This window comes from Fusarium keratoplasticum, chromosome 8 (assembly GCF_025433545.1).
Source record: "Fusarium keratoplasticum isolate Fu6.1 chromosome 8, whole genome shotgun sequence".
Taxonomy (NCBI): Eukaryota; Fungi; Ascomycota; class Sordariomycetes; order Hypocreales; family Nectriaceae; genus Fusarium; species Fusarium keratoplasticum.
This window is the reverse complement of record NC_070536.1, coordinates 2,596,535-2,610,904: the sequence shown is the minus strand read 5'-3', so window position 1 is coordinate 2,610,904 and position 14,370 is coordinate 2,596,535. Positions and strand designations below refer to the sequence as shown.

Here is a 14,370-nt window from a genome sequence, read left to right as displayed (position 1 = left end):
TGACGTACCCCATCGAGTCTGTCTGTTTTATTTGATGGCCGCGTCGTCTTTGGCGTTGTACTGCTTGACTGCCACTCTTCCTATGACTTGAGCTTTACTTGATGCTAAGGAGTCGTCCACTGCTTTTGTTTCTTCTACTACTCTACATATCACCTCTTGTGCTTTATCTCATGCTTTTGACTGGCTCTACCCAGCTGCCTTTGGCCATGTCCCACTGCAGATAGATAGCTCGATCTACAGACAAGGCTTATCTCTTGGACTATCCACGTGCCAGCGGCCGGTCATGTGGTCCATCCCACTCACACCTCCCCCGTGCTCCCCTCTGATGACGCCGTGCCTGTTTCGGCACTGGTGATACAGGTGATGTAATCCCATCAATCACCACGCAGAGGTTGGTCACCCACAGGTGCGGGCGTTAGTCAGGAGCTGCCTAGCTCCAGGTCCGGCAGTGAGTCAAGCGCGGGAACCGAGGGGCATTCATTCACTATGGTAGAAGTTGTGTTTGATTCATTCTTGATCAACCTTGAATTCTCTCATCTAAGGACTGAGTCGAGTCTGAAAACGAAGGGAGCGTTTAATGATGAAGATTTCCCGCCCAGAACAAGTTTAAAAAAGGAGTGGTGCTGTAAAGTAAAGAAAAGCGACCCCCTCCGTTCACATTCATTGCCTCCCCATGTATTTGGATATTTATTTCTAGGGGTTTTGTATAAACCCCGTGTTTGAATCAACTCCTGCTCCCATCATGGTTCTCGTCAAAAAAGGGTTGTAATTTGTGTTGCGTGCTTAGACGGGGCAGTGCTAGAAGAGTGTCAGCATGAGTGTGAGATGGGAAAAGAGGAGGGAGGAGAAACGTACAGCGCCGCAGCTGGAGCAGGTCTTGCCGGAGCCCTCGATGGCAGCGCTGCAAGAGGGGCAAGAGCTGTGGCTGTAGTTGACGGGCTGCATCTTGTCTGAGATGGATAGAGAAGAAAAGTATACAAAGTTACTTTGAGGGAGGCAGATAAAGAAGAAGTCGAGAGTGTACTGGAGAAGAGAAGAGTCACAGAGAGGGGAAGGGGAGGAGGTGGTAATATATGTACAAGTTCACTCTCTGGATCATCATACAAAAAAGGCACACGAGATTTACGTTACGTGAGCGGGGTCACAAAAAGTCCCGTCCTCCTCTTCCTCTAGCGGGCTCTCGTTTTGTTTTACCCCCGCGTGCGATTCGTTGTCGCCGTCGGGTGACCCCCCTCCTTCGATATGGGGTGTGTGATGGGCGGGCTCAGCTCACTTTCCGACGACGCAGCTTGGTTATTCGTCCTAGATTGTGGGCCTGGTATGCAAGGCTTTCAAACTCGAATAGCCTCAACAAGAAGGGGAGGAGAAACCAGTGCCCGCGGAACTGTTACAGAGCCTCTGATGGATGTACTTGGAGCGGGGTGGGGGGTCCCCAAGTATATCGTGTGAGCAACATGTCATGATGGTCTGGGCGGTGAAACTTGATCTTGAAGCGAGAGACGAGCATCCCGTTATTGAAGAAATAAGATGCAAAAAAATGTCATTAAAAAAGAAGATCCATTAGAATGTGTATAGTGGCAGGCGGGGGGCTAGGGCAGAGACAGAAACAGATCATGTTCTAGAACTATCTGGTCCATCTTCCATGTTTAGCGTTGAATAGGTGTGGTCATGGAGAGATCAATGCTTCACGATCTTCCCAAAACGAGCAAACGCCTCGTTGAACAAACACGCCACGCGCCCTCTCTTTTTTCTTGCTGCAGTCCCTTATAGTAATAGTAATACTTGCGTATACAAACCCATCCATGTGGATCTCTTAAAACACGCGCGGGTGTACCTGATTCTCTCCCGTCGATCAGACAAAAGACTTGCCCCGTCCATCTACTAACATACACACATGTTTCCCAATACCCAATTCCGCCTTTTGTACATGACAGCAAGCCCCTCTCTCCACAGTCCAATGATGTCCAGTCAAGGTTCCCCTTGCGCGTCTCGAAATCGTGCTCGGGCTCAGCAGCCTCCCCTGTCCTGTATATTAATCGTACACCTCTCTCCCCGGCGAATGGGGGGAGTCTATATGCTCTGTTTTCGTTATGTTTATGCCCATACATGTGAGGCCAAGTAATGCTTCGCTGGCCTTGAAGCCAATAACCTTTCCATCCGACATTCCGAGTCGCATCAGTCTTTATGCGCACACCGCCGGTCCGTCCTTGTCTGGCAGGCAAAAGTCAGTCCATCTTCAAGGAACACATGCTGAAAGGTCCGACAGGTCCCGAGGGATCTCGGATATCCATTGAGTAGGGAGACTTACTGCTTATCATCTTCTGCACCGCCTGGAGCACACTGATGACCATGACGACGACGCCGAATACCACGACTGCGTATGCCATGTATGTCCGCCAGCTCCGCGTCGTCAGCTTGATGTAGCACATGGGTGGTAAGATATATGCCATGGCTACTGCGCTCGTTGCGCCCACCAGCTCAAACACGGCACCCAAATCACATGTCACCAAGCTCAGCACCAGCGCCGCTACCACGAGACTCGTGCTGAACAGCAGATGCCGGTTCATGTTGAAGGGCTCGTCCGGGAAAAAGTAGGTCAGCATCACCTCACGACACACAAACGCCTCGAGGGGTAGCGTGGTGAGCATGTTGAGACCGAAGCAGAGACGCGCCACGTTGACCATGGTGCTGTCGGCGGGGAAGTTGTTGAGAACATTGCCCAGTGTCTTGTCGCCAAATGTGAGGAAGCCGCCTAGTGCAAGGACAAGGCAGAAAAGCATCGATACTCCAGTAGAGTAGTGAGTAACTCGGGAAAAGTTGTCGATGGTAGGGGTCTTGAGAGACCCGTAAATGAGTAATGAGTTGTGATGACAGACAAATGCTACATCCATCAATATGCGTCCCTGTATCAGGGGTAGAAACGGCACGACTTACCAAATGAAATAACACCAATTGCTTGAAAGAAGCCATCATTGAAGAGGAGAAGCGAAGGGCTGAATGACCCTCGCTCCGACGCGGGCGTCAATACACCCTGAATGAGCACAGTCACGACAATGACCAACATGCCGACGAGTGCAAACGTGCTCGCCTTTGCCAGCTATTCAGAAGCCATTAGTCCGTTCCTTATAAAAGCATCACACGGGAGAGAAGCAGCACGTCCGACACCCTCCTGGGCAACCCTCCCCCTTTTTTGGTTCTCACCTTGGAAATATCCCGATACAACGTCAACGGGTATCCAATGCCCAGCACAAACACCGTTATGGCGACCTGCCGGTTCGCCAGCAGGCCCAGCACGGGGACGCTCGGTAGATCTGGCCAAATGGCCTTGAGCACGTGGGGGATCGTGTCTCCCACAATGACGCCGTACGCCACCATACCGCCAAAGGCGAAAACCCACTGCGCGACGCTGATGGCGATCAGCCCCGGCTGCCCGAAGCAGTGCTCGACCGTCCCCTGGAAGTGGCTCGTCCCGCTGAGCTTGCTGTTGATGACGATGAGGCAGATGGTCCAGTCGACCACCACCGTCAAGCCGACCAGTAACAAGATGCCGCCGACCAGACCGGCCTGGCGCACTGCATATGGCTGGCCGATGATACCGGCGCCGATGATGGAGTTGGCCATGTTCATGAAAGCCGACTTGAGACCCGACTTTGGTCGGTTCATCTCGTGCTCCGCCAGCTCCCCGGGGTCGCCCATCGAGTTGGCGACGGTCACGCTCGGCGCCTCAATGCCCGTCAGGAGCGGCATGCGATGCGCCCGCGCAGGGCTCGCCGCCTCCTCCATATCAAAGTATCTATCATCCTCGGAGCCCCGCGGCCCATGTCCGCCGAATGCATCGCCGTTGCTGACGGGGACAATCTCGGGTGTCAAGTCGAAGCGCACGCGGCCCGGCGTCCGGGGTGTATGTCCTCCGTTGGCGTCCTCGGCCTTGCCGGAGCCGCCCTTGCCCAGGTCCGCGCTGCCGCTGCCGCTGCTCAGGGCATCGTCGTCGCCCACGCCAAAGTAGTCATCGTCGTCAAAGTCATGGCCGGCTGCCAGTAGACCGCGGTCCTCGCCGTGAGGGTTTGGGGAGCCATTGTCCCTGGCGTGCGTCATTGTCGGGGAAGGGGGGCAACAGCGAGGTATCGCGTGCGCATCTTCTCCCCGCGGAAATTGAGGAGAGTGTGTATTTCGTTCGTTCGCTCGTGAAGGAGTAGCTGCCGCAATAAATGTACAGACAAAAAAGAGACAGAAAAAAGATCGACAATCAAGAAGTAAAAAGTTGGAGGTTGTAGGTTTCGCGCTTTGCCTCCCGTCTTTGCTGTCTGTCCTTCCCCCAGATAAGCAAGGGTAGCGTCACTGGACGGGCGAGGGCCGTGGGATGATGGACGCTGGGATTGGCTGCGCCCCCTGCTGTGGAAGGCCCGGAAACTTCCCTAGGGCCCCTGTGGAATCGGGCTCTCGGTGCTGGAACCGCCCGTAGCTCTAGCGTATGCAGGGGCACGGATCCAGAGGCTCGTTTTAGACAAAGAGGTTGAGGAGGAGTTGGTCTCTATGCCACGAGGAATGTCCCTTGCTTCTTGTGAATTGGTTGTGAATAGCTTGATTCAGCTGAAGGATCATGGCTCTCTAAAAATGGGATACAATAGACATGTTTACTCAGCATTGCCGCAACGCAAACTGCAGCCCAATACGAAGTTGTCGGAATAGGGGTCTAATTTACACACCCGTCTCCTTTTTTTCAAGGGTCCAACGGTCCAGTGGGATGGGAGACACAAACTACCTCCATTCCGTACTAGGACCGGGCGACAGAAATAGTAGTATCGATTTGGTGAGGAGATCCTCATATTGTGACCACTTTATTATGACATGGTCACCTTCAGTGTACACCGGCTGCACCTCGAACGACGCTCACCAGATGTGCGCAGCCTCGGGGCTATGTCGTCTCCGACAGGGCTCGCATGTACTTATTGAGTCTGCCTTGGTAGTTGATGAACATCAATTCACGGGCAAAAACTGATCCAAAGACGTTTGTCTATTGAGGCTGCGGGCTCTTCTCTATCAAGAATACCATTCAAGCGTGGCTTCAGCCTTCTGTTTCCTCCTCCTACCTATGTATTTCCTATCCCTGGGGCGGGTATCTTTGCCATCATGCTCATCTGCCCGTCACACCACGCATCCTGTCATCCCACGCGTCTATGGGGAGGCGACTTGCAACATGTCTATTCTGTCCCATCTGCACAGCTGCCATGTCCCTGCACGAACGCCGTCGTGTCGTGCATGATCTAAGTGGTGTCCCCCGTGTATATGTATATCCGTATCTGCGCGTCTCTGGTGCGAAATTGTGTGTATCGTAGGTGATATTAAAGAATGTACTGCCGCTCGTCTGGTTGCTTTAGACCAGGAGGGCGAAAAATGGTACTATACAGAAAATGAATGTGAAGCGGGCTTGTGAGAGCAGCCCTGTGGGTGCGGACGAGTCCTTGGTCTCGCTGGACTGGCTCGCGTCCGAGGTGGAAGTACCAGTGGTGATGGATTCCTTGCCGAGGCCGACGTCTGGCCCTGAGGTTGCTGTCGAGTCGGGGAGGGCGCTGACGCCAGTTTCCTCCGAGTCGTCAGCAGTCTTGGTTGCCTTGGCCGAAGAAGTTGAGGTCTTGGTCTTGGAGCTTTCCTTGTCAGAGCCACCTGTGATGACGCTGCTGGCGAATCCTGTTTTCTGTCAGTGAGCAGATCGAGTAAGAGCTACGTGTTCCAACTTACCAATTCGTCGCTCGTCGGCGTCAAAGACGGCGTAGACGTTCTTGATGAAAGTATCTCCAAGCAGCCAAGCTCCCTGAACAACCTCGTAACCGTAAATGTTGCTGGTGCACTCGCCGTTCTTGTTGGGGGGCGAGACCCAATCCTTTGGTGAGATGACATAGTCGACGCCAGAAAAGGACACGGTCAAGTTGCCTTTGCTGTCACAGGGAACCTTGTATGTCGTGTCGTCGCTGCTCTCAGCTCCGGGGATGAGGGCGTGGAGCTTCTTGACGTTTTCAGACGAACCAAACATGAAAGAAGTTCCTGTGTCGATAAAGGTGCGGATTCCACCAATGTTGGCATTCTTGCCGTTGTAGCCCATATCGTCCATCTTGATGGCCCAGTCGTTGTCCTTGCCGTCAGGAAGAGAGGTGTATGTGATCTTGCCGCTGTACTTGTCAGGGTTAGGAGAGCCAAAGCTGATCTCGCCCTCGTTGGTACCATCAGACGCGCGGTTCAGGGCGATGCAGAAGATGTTCTTGTCAATGTTGCCAGATGCTTCCAGGGTGGACAGAAAGTTCTCGTTTGCGCCCTTGTTCATGGCAAGACCCAAGATGCCGTCGAATGCGAACTGAACAAACTGATCGGAGGTGTTGGTCGCCAATCCAAACTGATACTCGAGATCCATGCCCGCCACGTGAATGTTGTCCTTTGCGAGCACACCGCTGACCTTGCCAGAGCCGTACGCAATGTTGAAGGGCTTGTTGATCAACTCCAGAGAATCCGAATCGTCAGGGCCAAACGTGTTGTGCATCGCGCATGCCTTGCTCGTACAGTCGGCGCCCATAACCCAACTCGAACCAGCACCCGTGTCGATGAGCATGTAAATTGGCTTCTTCTTGGATCCGATGTCGACCTCGATAAAGTAAGAGTAGTCGGTTCCATCCTGGTTGACTCCCTCGGTAAACTTTCCCTTGGTTTCAACAGCCTCCATGACATCGTACTCGTTGGCTCGCTTGGCCAGTTCGCTGTCGCTCGGAATGTCTTGGCCGCTGTACTTGGCCACCAGTCGTGCTGCCTCACGGGCAGCTCTTTCGGATATGGGCTGTTTGTTCTGCAGCAGTGATTGGGTTAATGCAAAGGTGACAGCAATGGCATTCCTGCGGTGAAACAAACCTGAGCGGCCCTCTGTTTGATCCCCATTCGCACACTTCGACCTTCCTGACCTCGAATGCTCCTATGGCTCCTTGTGACACGTTTCTGCTCTACATCTCGACGCCAATCTGGGTCATAGGGAAAAAAGGCATTGGCGGATGAGGCGCATAGTGCCAGCTGTGCCAGCAAAACTGATGGACGCATCTTGTAGGCGGGTAGTAGGAACCTCGGGAAAGCTTGAAACGGAGGCTTCCCGATGATATATCCGCGGATGAACCAGAAGATGCAACAGTGAGAGGACGATCCGAGTGGTGTAGTAAACCGGGCTGGACCAGCTCGTCACGGATTGTCTCAGACGCGACCGGCTTTGGAGAGCGAACCGGAGCAGCAGTTGACAATCGAGGGGGCGAAGCCTCTGGGAGAGAGGAACCAGGCAAGCGGCTGGCGCGATGTATTAAAGGATTAGAATTATGAGGCCGGCATTGGAAACTTGAACGGCACAATGGTATGCCGGATGCCACCAGACACAGGCAAGTGGAGGGACAAGCGAGATGCTGGAAACACACACAAAAGCCCGCACGCAGAGGAAATGCTTGGCTTCTTGGGGCGGAGGTTACAGGTGAGACTGACGAGCCTTCTTTGGAACAAGGCTTCTCTTGTCGTCGAGGCGGCCTTTTCGGATGCTACCGTCAAGGATTGGGACGGTGACGGAAGTTGGAGTAGGTACTTGGCCGAGGATGCCGAGGGAACGAGAAGAAGAACTTGAAGGAAGGAAAGGTGGCAAGATGCAAAAAAGAAAAAGAGGAAACAAGAGAGGCAAAGGAGAGGGGAGGAGGGAGAGAGGGATTATTACGGGTTAAAGGTGAGTAAGTAAGTGAGGGTGAGAGAGTGACGAAGAAGAAGGTGGGTAAAGTATGGGGAGAGGGTGGAGGTTGGAGGTGGTTCAAGACAAGGACGAGCGAGAGCTGAGAACAGACGAGACGGGACGGGAGTGACCTGGGTGGGTTGTAGCTATCATCCCAGTCAGGCAGTCGACCTTCAAGGTGCTGATGCCCTATCTCGAGGCGCTCGGGCTACTACAGATGGAGGCTAGGGCCACCTCTTTAGGACCCTCCCCTGGTGAATGATCATCGCCAATGGTACCTGAAGATCAAGTACCTGCCGTCCATCTTTGCGTGTCTGAATCAGCGACGAGCCTCCTTTTTCGCCTCGTTGACCAACAAGCATCAGACAAAGACAACAGAAAGACAACAACAAAACAAAACCCGCCCCACGGGCTCCAGAGTGGCTTGTCTCCCGCATCGTCCGTCCATGCCAGTCAAACAACGGCATCGCAGCTGGCTGGAGACCCACGGTGAGCAAGCAAGCCGGGGGCCCTTGGCACAAGGACGCATCTGGAGCATTGCAGCTCTGCCCATCATCACTGGCTTTCCTACCCCCGGGCCACCGCCGCATGTTCATCTCTCGCGGGGCCAGGGGGTGTCATTCACTGAGTGGTCCAATTGCTGCTAGCCGCCTGGGGAGCGACGGTGCGAGAGAGGGCCCGGGGGGCACATCAGAATGTGGATATTGCGGTGCTATCGGCCGAAGATGCCTGTCCTCTTTGGTCAGGTGCTTTTGGTATTGATCTCGTATTTTCTGAGGATACATACGAGTGCTGCAGTAAAAAGAATTGGAAACAATTGCATACCTACTCATTGTCCGTTTGCAATGTCTCGCCTCTCTTACCAAGAAACATCCCGAGACGAGAGGCTTGCCGCCCAGAGTCTCACTGCTTCTGCTGCCCCTGACCCGACACGACCGAGTGCATGCAGCTTGCGTATGTTGGATGCATTCTCCGTCTGTCAGTCACCCCCTCCAGAGATCTACAGTGACACAGGTGCTGCAACGTGGAGCCCAGCGGCAAAAAAGAAGAACAAGCTTTGGGCGAACTTGAATCAGTTGAAAAGAAAGTTTCTTGGGGAGAACACGCGTCCCCGAGATGTCAAACGATGAGACATTGAGAGACTCGAGCGGTCAATTGATTGATAATTGACAGCCAGACATTGTGGCCCTGACCCGTTTAAGCCCCGTTTCAACGTTGACCAGAAAGCTTGATGCCTCTGGCGTTCAACACGTGAAGCACCGTTTGAACGCACATTCACCAATTCAAGCTGCAATGGACCACAGCTGCCAATGGAAGATAAGGGCCGCGGTCGTCAGAAGCTAGGCCCTCCCCTGTCTCAGCATCGCATCGAACTCAGCCGCCATTGGGCAGTGCGTCTGCTGTTTCCTTCAAGTCCATCTCGATGCATGCACCGTCGTTTTTTTCCCCTTACGCGTAAGTTCCACAGCAAAGCTACTAGATCCCCTAACTATTTAGCCGCCAGCCAGCCTCAGTTTCCCTCAGCTCTGTCTTGAGGCTCCAATTTTCAGAACATTTTTTACTGCATGTCGTTACGCGTGTCGTGGAGACGGAGAGAAACTTCCAGGGTGCCGCATGCTGCCCGCTTACTGTAGTAGCTGACATGCAACATCCAGGAGTCCGTGGTCTGATGGATGCAACGGACCTCGTGGGCGTCAAACCTGGCTTGCCTTTTTCCCCACACGCTCGAGCAAGACGGGCAAGATATCAGATATCATCGGCCAACGACCTCGGCGACTGAGCAGGGTTGTCAACGGTCAAAACGGTAAAAACTGGCATATCCCTGCGCATAAGACAAAGTCCAAGTCAAAGCTCTTGGTGTACGGCATAAGATCCATTCTTAAGGCATTCTAAATAGAAGTGATTGATCAGAATCCTATGTATAGCGAGACGCTTACAACATCGAGTCTTGGCTCCCAAACAGGTATCGCCGTCTTGATAACTTCCTCCGACGTAGCATCAAGTCTCGCGCCGCATTTCCATTTCATTAGATGCCCCTATACACCTCACCGTCCTACCGCCGACCAAATGACTTCATCAACTCTCAAAACAAGTTTCATCCCACGCTTCGCCTTCCAAAGCAAATAAACCCACAGCTCCATCTCTTACCCGCGACCCAGGTCGCTCTTGAAACGACGGCACCCACAAGGCCCGGCCTGGCCTCCGTAGATCTCCAGCCCTCACCCCAGCAAGATAGAGTCTTGGCCTTCCCCGTCGGTGCAACACCATCACCTCGGGTCCAATTTCAATGCAAATCGGCCTTCTGCTCATCTCAATGCGTCCAGCACAGATAAGCATGGTTGATAGATTAATTGCGGGCACGTGGAAAGGAATCTACACTTGGAGGGACGGCAGATCTTCATTTTAATACAGCCATGCTACGTAGGTTATCGGGGACTTGAAACACTACTCAACATGTTACGCGCCATGACAGCATAATCCAGCCCTGATAGATTTGTTTCTACTTCAGCTTTATGCATCCTCCCTGTCTCACCGAGAGGCATCCAACAGACTTGACCTCACGGCATCTCCTCCAGCCCAGCGTCAATGATGGTCAACCCCTGACTTGCTGAGAGCCACTTCTCGGCCCTCTGCAGCGTCAGTTGCTCAAACCCATCCTCTGGTGCACTCTCCCACAGTGTCCTCCGCACGAGCTCAAACACGTCGAGGTCGGCGTTTGTGGAGCCCCAGGCGGCCATGTGCCGGAGAAAGTACCAGACCGACTCGTTGCGCCACTTGAACGACGCCGCGAGGTTGAGGGTCTCGCGAAAGATGGGCGATGTCTCGGTTGGTGGTCGCTTGTCAAGGAGGAAGATGAGGAACTGCCATCCGGAAATGTCATCGTGATGGGCGAAGCACCACTTTTGCGTTGCTGAGACGAGACGCGGTAGGACCTCGTTCATGTTTGGGGACGGGGCGACAAAAGTGTTGATTAAATATCTGGCATGACACCAGGCATAGTAGTTTCGCGGATGTCGCTCTCCGGATACCATGATGATTCTTGTAACGTCATCCTCGGCAGGGACGTCCAACTCATGAAGGCGGAACTGGTCCATCAGCCATCGACGGTGATTCCAGAGCGTTGGTGATTTTGTATGCCGGTGAAGGCGGCTGGTCAGTAAGCTATCCATCAGACCCTTCTCCGTTCGTAGTATTTCCTTGGCATTTTCTTTTTCTCCTTCGAGTCGTTTCCCAAGGACTCTCTTTCTTGTGTTGGCAGCGGTCAAGTGCTCCGGATCCATCAGCAACATAACTGCTGTGGACCTTAAGATCTCGTCAGTCGATACTGTGCTGCCATCTTTTATATGGCTCATAAATATTCTGTGTGCTACCAGGAAGGCCTGAACGAGCCGTAGTTTTGGGATTGCAATGGCATTATCATCCCGTAGGATTATCTCGTTGGGGTCAAGTACGTGGCTTTTGCCTAACAGCTCAATCTCAAGGAGCTCGTTAGAGGGTTCTGTGAGGACGGTAGAAATCTCATCAAACACGGCACGGTGATCACCATGCTTGAGAGACTCCTTGACACTTGCATCAAGTGCTCTTGACATTTGAACAAAAGTGAATATGCCGAATAAAGTGGTGGCAAACTGTGAAATGAAGCTTTCCAGATGAGATGTATAGGGTAAGTGGGAGAGAGGGTTTTGGTGGTGTGGAGGGGTTTGAAATGGAGCCCTCCATGCAATGTGTCGGGGCTATGACATGGCTCCGACACCACGTTGACAAAAGAACCTCCAACACCGCCAACAGCATCGACAACGAGCTTCACCCGGCGCTCGAGGAACCACGCAATGCGCACATAGCCCACGATTACTGCACCGAATCCGTCAACATGGCTCACCCCCTTATGCTCTCCATCTTCCTCATCGAGGTCGTCGTCCACCTCGTCAACGCCATCGGAGCCAAGACGATCAACAACCTGGTATGTGTCTCCGGAGTACCTTGAAAGCTTCTGCTGACCTTGCTTTAAGCTCTGGACGCTCATCAACTTCCTCCCCGTCCCGACGGCCAAGGCGGCGGCCGAGCAGCGCAAGATGCAGGCAGAGTACCTCAAGGTCCAGCGGGAGCTCAAGGCCACGAGCAGCCAGGACGAGTTTGCCAAGTGGGCGAAGCTGCGCCGACAGCACGACAAGCTGCTCGAGCAGCTTGAGAAGAAGAGTACGTCTACAAACCAGCTGGATAGAGACGGACACAGCTGACACGTGTGCCTACAGAGAACAGCATGGCAGCCACACGATCCAAGTTCGACACTTCCCTCACCGGAGCCCGCATCGTCCTCACCCGCGCGCCGCAATACTTCCTGCCATTCTGGTACGCCACTGAGCCCATGTTCTGGCTGCCGTACGGCTGGTTCCCCTACTACGCCGAATGGATCCTGTCGTTCCCTCGCGGACCCATGGGGAGCGTCAGCATCGCCTCGTGGCAGCTGGCCTGCACAGGAGTCATCCTCCTCTTCAGCGACCTGATCATGGGTATCGCGGGCCTGGTCATGAACGCCAAGCAGCAGAGCAAGACCAAGGAGGCGCCCGTCAAGGCTCAGAGCGAGAAGGTCGAGACGGAGAAGAAGGAATTATAAAGCGGACAAATATGTAGATATCTGTGCATTCGCTACGGCGCAAAGAATGGGAGCATTTTTACAATATTACGCAAATGTTGACCACTACGATTGGAATGTATCTCTTTGATAAATTTGACGCAAAGTTCATCATTGCCGGAGCTGAGACTTTGTAACACGACAGAGAATAACCCTTGGCAGGGTATTTTGGGGTTGATCTAGGCAACATATTGACTCTAGCGACCACGGAGAAGTAGGATCGCCAAAGCTTCGAAAGTGCCAATTGGAATGGAGTGAATATCTGGGACGTGTCACGCGGCGAGTCGGGACGGGGAGACGTGAATAACGGGCGCGTAAGCCATGTGATTGCGCTATCGAGCTATGATTAGGAGTAGACGGACAAAGAAGTGAGTGAATGAATAACAAAGAGTGAGAAGAAGAAGTTTGTGGTTGGAGAAGTTTGTGTTGAAGAGAAAGAAAAAGTAGATCAAGAAGAAATTCTCGAGCTTTTTGCTCTCTCAGAAAACGCTCGGCCCCACCTTCAATCTTCCTGGCTCCCCACATTTCTCCCGGCTTAGCGACACCTTTGCCTTAATGAAGTTGTAGGGTACTTGAGTAATCGCCCTCGACGTCACTGGTTCTGCCTTTCGCCCTTTGAATACTTCAACCGTGTCAACTTTTACCGAAAACAACACCAAAGGATATCAGAGACTCTCTGATCGAGAGTGTCATATCCGCCATCATGGCGATTCCGTGGGATTCGTAAGTTCCCCTGTTCCAGGCGTATGTGTTCTGCTTGCTCGTTCAGCGTCCACTTACACATACACACTCGCATGTGCAAGCCCAGCTAACTCTAACGGCCCAGCATCCGCTCCCTCGTCATCTTCTTCGGTCCCATGCTCCTCCCCAAGGCCATCTCGTACTACCGCTCCTTTCGCAACGGCTCGAGCTCCCACCGAGTCCCCATCGTCCCCGTCCCGCCCCGCGTCCGCGTCGCACTCGGTCTCCTCGCCTTCCTCTCCTTCACATACATCCTCAAGTCGCTGCCCTTCCTCGCGCCTGAGAACCTCTTCCAGGCGACGCAGAGTCGTCTGCAGATCCCCGTCGATGTTCTGTTCAACCGTGTTGCTGCTGGAAGGCCTGGGAACGCCTTGACGAAGCAGGATGAGGCGCTGCGCATGAGATTCGTCAACCTCGAGAGCAGACTGTTATACATTCAGTATGGACCCGGGGTGCTGGCCGACTGTCCCTTCTGCCACTCCGACGACCCGAGAACATTCTTCTACTACGCCATTCCCCAGCTCGTATGGCCTCACCTCGCCAACCTCGTCGCCGTGGCCGTCGTAACGAGCCCCTCCTTCACAGGCAAGGCAGGCAATCAATGGCGGGCTAAAGCTACGATGGTAGCCGCTGCCATTGCTGCTCTTGACATTTACTTTGTCAACTCTTACAACTATCAAGCCAACGCTCGCGCGCTCCGCCTACCAGAGGTTGACTTTTTCTTCTGGACATCCCGTGCTGCGCGTCTAGTTGCCCTCGCGGCCTTCAACGCCGCCCTTGCATGGCTGCTTTACCTGTCCTCAACCAACAGGGCCTTCTCCGAGCCCCCCTCGGCCGTTGAGCGTATCGAGTCAACGTCCCGCGCTCTGCTATCTGTAAAGAGCAAGCTCAGTGCACTGGGAATAGTAAAGAACACGGCGCTGCGCGACGAAGAACTTCGCTCGCGTAGCCACGCCTACTGGTCCCACGAGGTGCGCCTCATGGGCGAGGTCATGGAGGAGAGGGACGTGGTGGAGGGCGTCAACGATGCGCTGAGCAACCGTATCGACATTGGCACTATCACAAGGGACGCAGATGCATATGCGCAGAATGTGTTGCAGCCATTGCAGCAAGAGCCGGCGGATGATGATAGTGATAGCTAGTATCTAGCCCGCCGACCGCTTCTTATCCCAACCAATCCACTGAGAAAGAACCTATTCATACAGAGAGGTCTATACCCGTCAAGGGCCTTCTTTGAGCCCACAATAAACACAGCTCG

At 53.5% G+C, this 14,370-nt stretch overlaps 5 protein-coding genes across 5 annotated transcripts; 2 read left to right on the top strand and 3 right to left on the bottom strand.

Annotated features, from left to right (window-relative positions):
- Nucleotides 1-2,225: 2,225 nt before the first annotated feature.
- On the bottom strand, nucleotides 2,226-4,095 carry NCS57_01062000 (Aa-trans domain-containing protein; the record flags this gene model as incomplete). Its single annotated transcript, XM_053060361.1, has 3 exons — nucleotides 2,226-2,881; nucleotides 2,935-3,097; nucleotides 3,202-4,095. The coding sequence occupies 3 exons, from the start codon at nucleotides 4,093-4,095 to the stop codon at nucleotides 2,226-2,228; spliced, it is 1,713 nt and encodes a 570-aa protein (XP_052910755.1).
- Nucleotides 4,096-5,374: 1,279 nt separating this feature from the next.
- Nucleotides 5,375-7,077, bottom strand: NCS57_01061900 (Peptidase A1 domain-containing protein; the record flags this gene model as incomplete). Its single annotated transcript, XM_053060360.1, has 3 exons — nucleotides 5,375-5,688; nucleotides 5,740-6,832; nucleotides 6,895-7,077. 3 exons carry the CDS (start codon nucleotides 7,075-7,077, stop codon nucleotides 5,375-5,377), a joined length of 1,590 nt encoding a protein of 529 aa, XP_052910754.1.
- Nucleotides 7,078-10,296: 3,219 nt separating this feature from the next.
- Nucleotides 10,297-11,358, bottom strand: NCS57_01061800 (uncharacterized protein; the record flags this gene model as incomplete). The annotated part of the gene is made up of 1 exon (XM_053060359.1): nucleotides 10,297-11,358. The coding sequence occupies exon 1, from the start codon at nucleotides 11,326-11,328 to the stop codon at nucleotides 10,297-10,299; it is 1,032 nt and encodes a 343-aa protein (XP_052910753.1). The 5' UTR covers nucleotides 11,329-11,358.
- Nucleotides 11,359-11,444: 86 nt separating this feature from the next.
- NCS57_01061700 (Protein GET1) lies at nucleotides 11,445-12,353 on the top strand (the record flags this gene model as incomplete). Its single annotated transcript, XM_053060358.1, has 3 exons — nucleotides 11,445-11,699; nucleotides 11,749-11,935; nucleotides 11,992-12,353. The coding sequence occupies 3 exons, from the start codon at nucleotides 11,445-11,447 to the stop codon at nucleotides 12,351-12,353; spliced, it is 804 nt and encodes a 267-aa protein (XP_052910752.1).
- Nucleotides 12,354-13,074: 721 nt separating this feature from the next.
- On the top strand, nucleotides 13,075-14,254 carry NCS57_01061600 (uncharacterized protein; the record flags this gene model as incomplete). The annotated part of the gene is made up of 2 exons (XM_053060357.1): nucleotides 13,075-13,094; nucleotides 13,198-14,254. The coding sequence occupies 2 exons, from the start codon at nucleotides 13,075-13,077 to the stop codon at nucleotides 14,252-14,254; spliced, it is 1,077 nt and encodes a 358-aa protein (XP_052910751.1).
- Nucleotides 14,255-14,370: the final 116 nt, after the last annotated feature.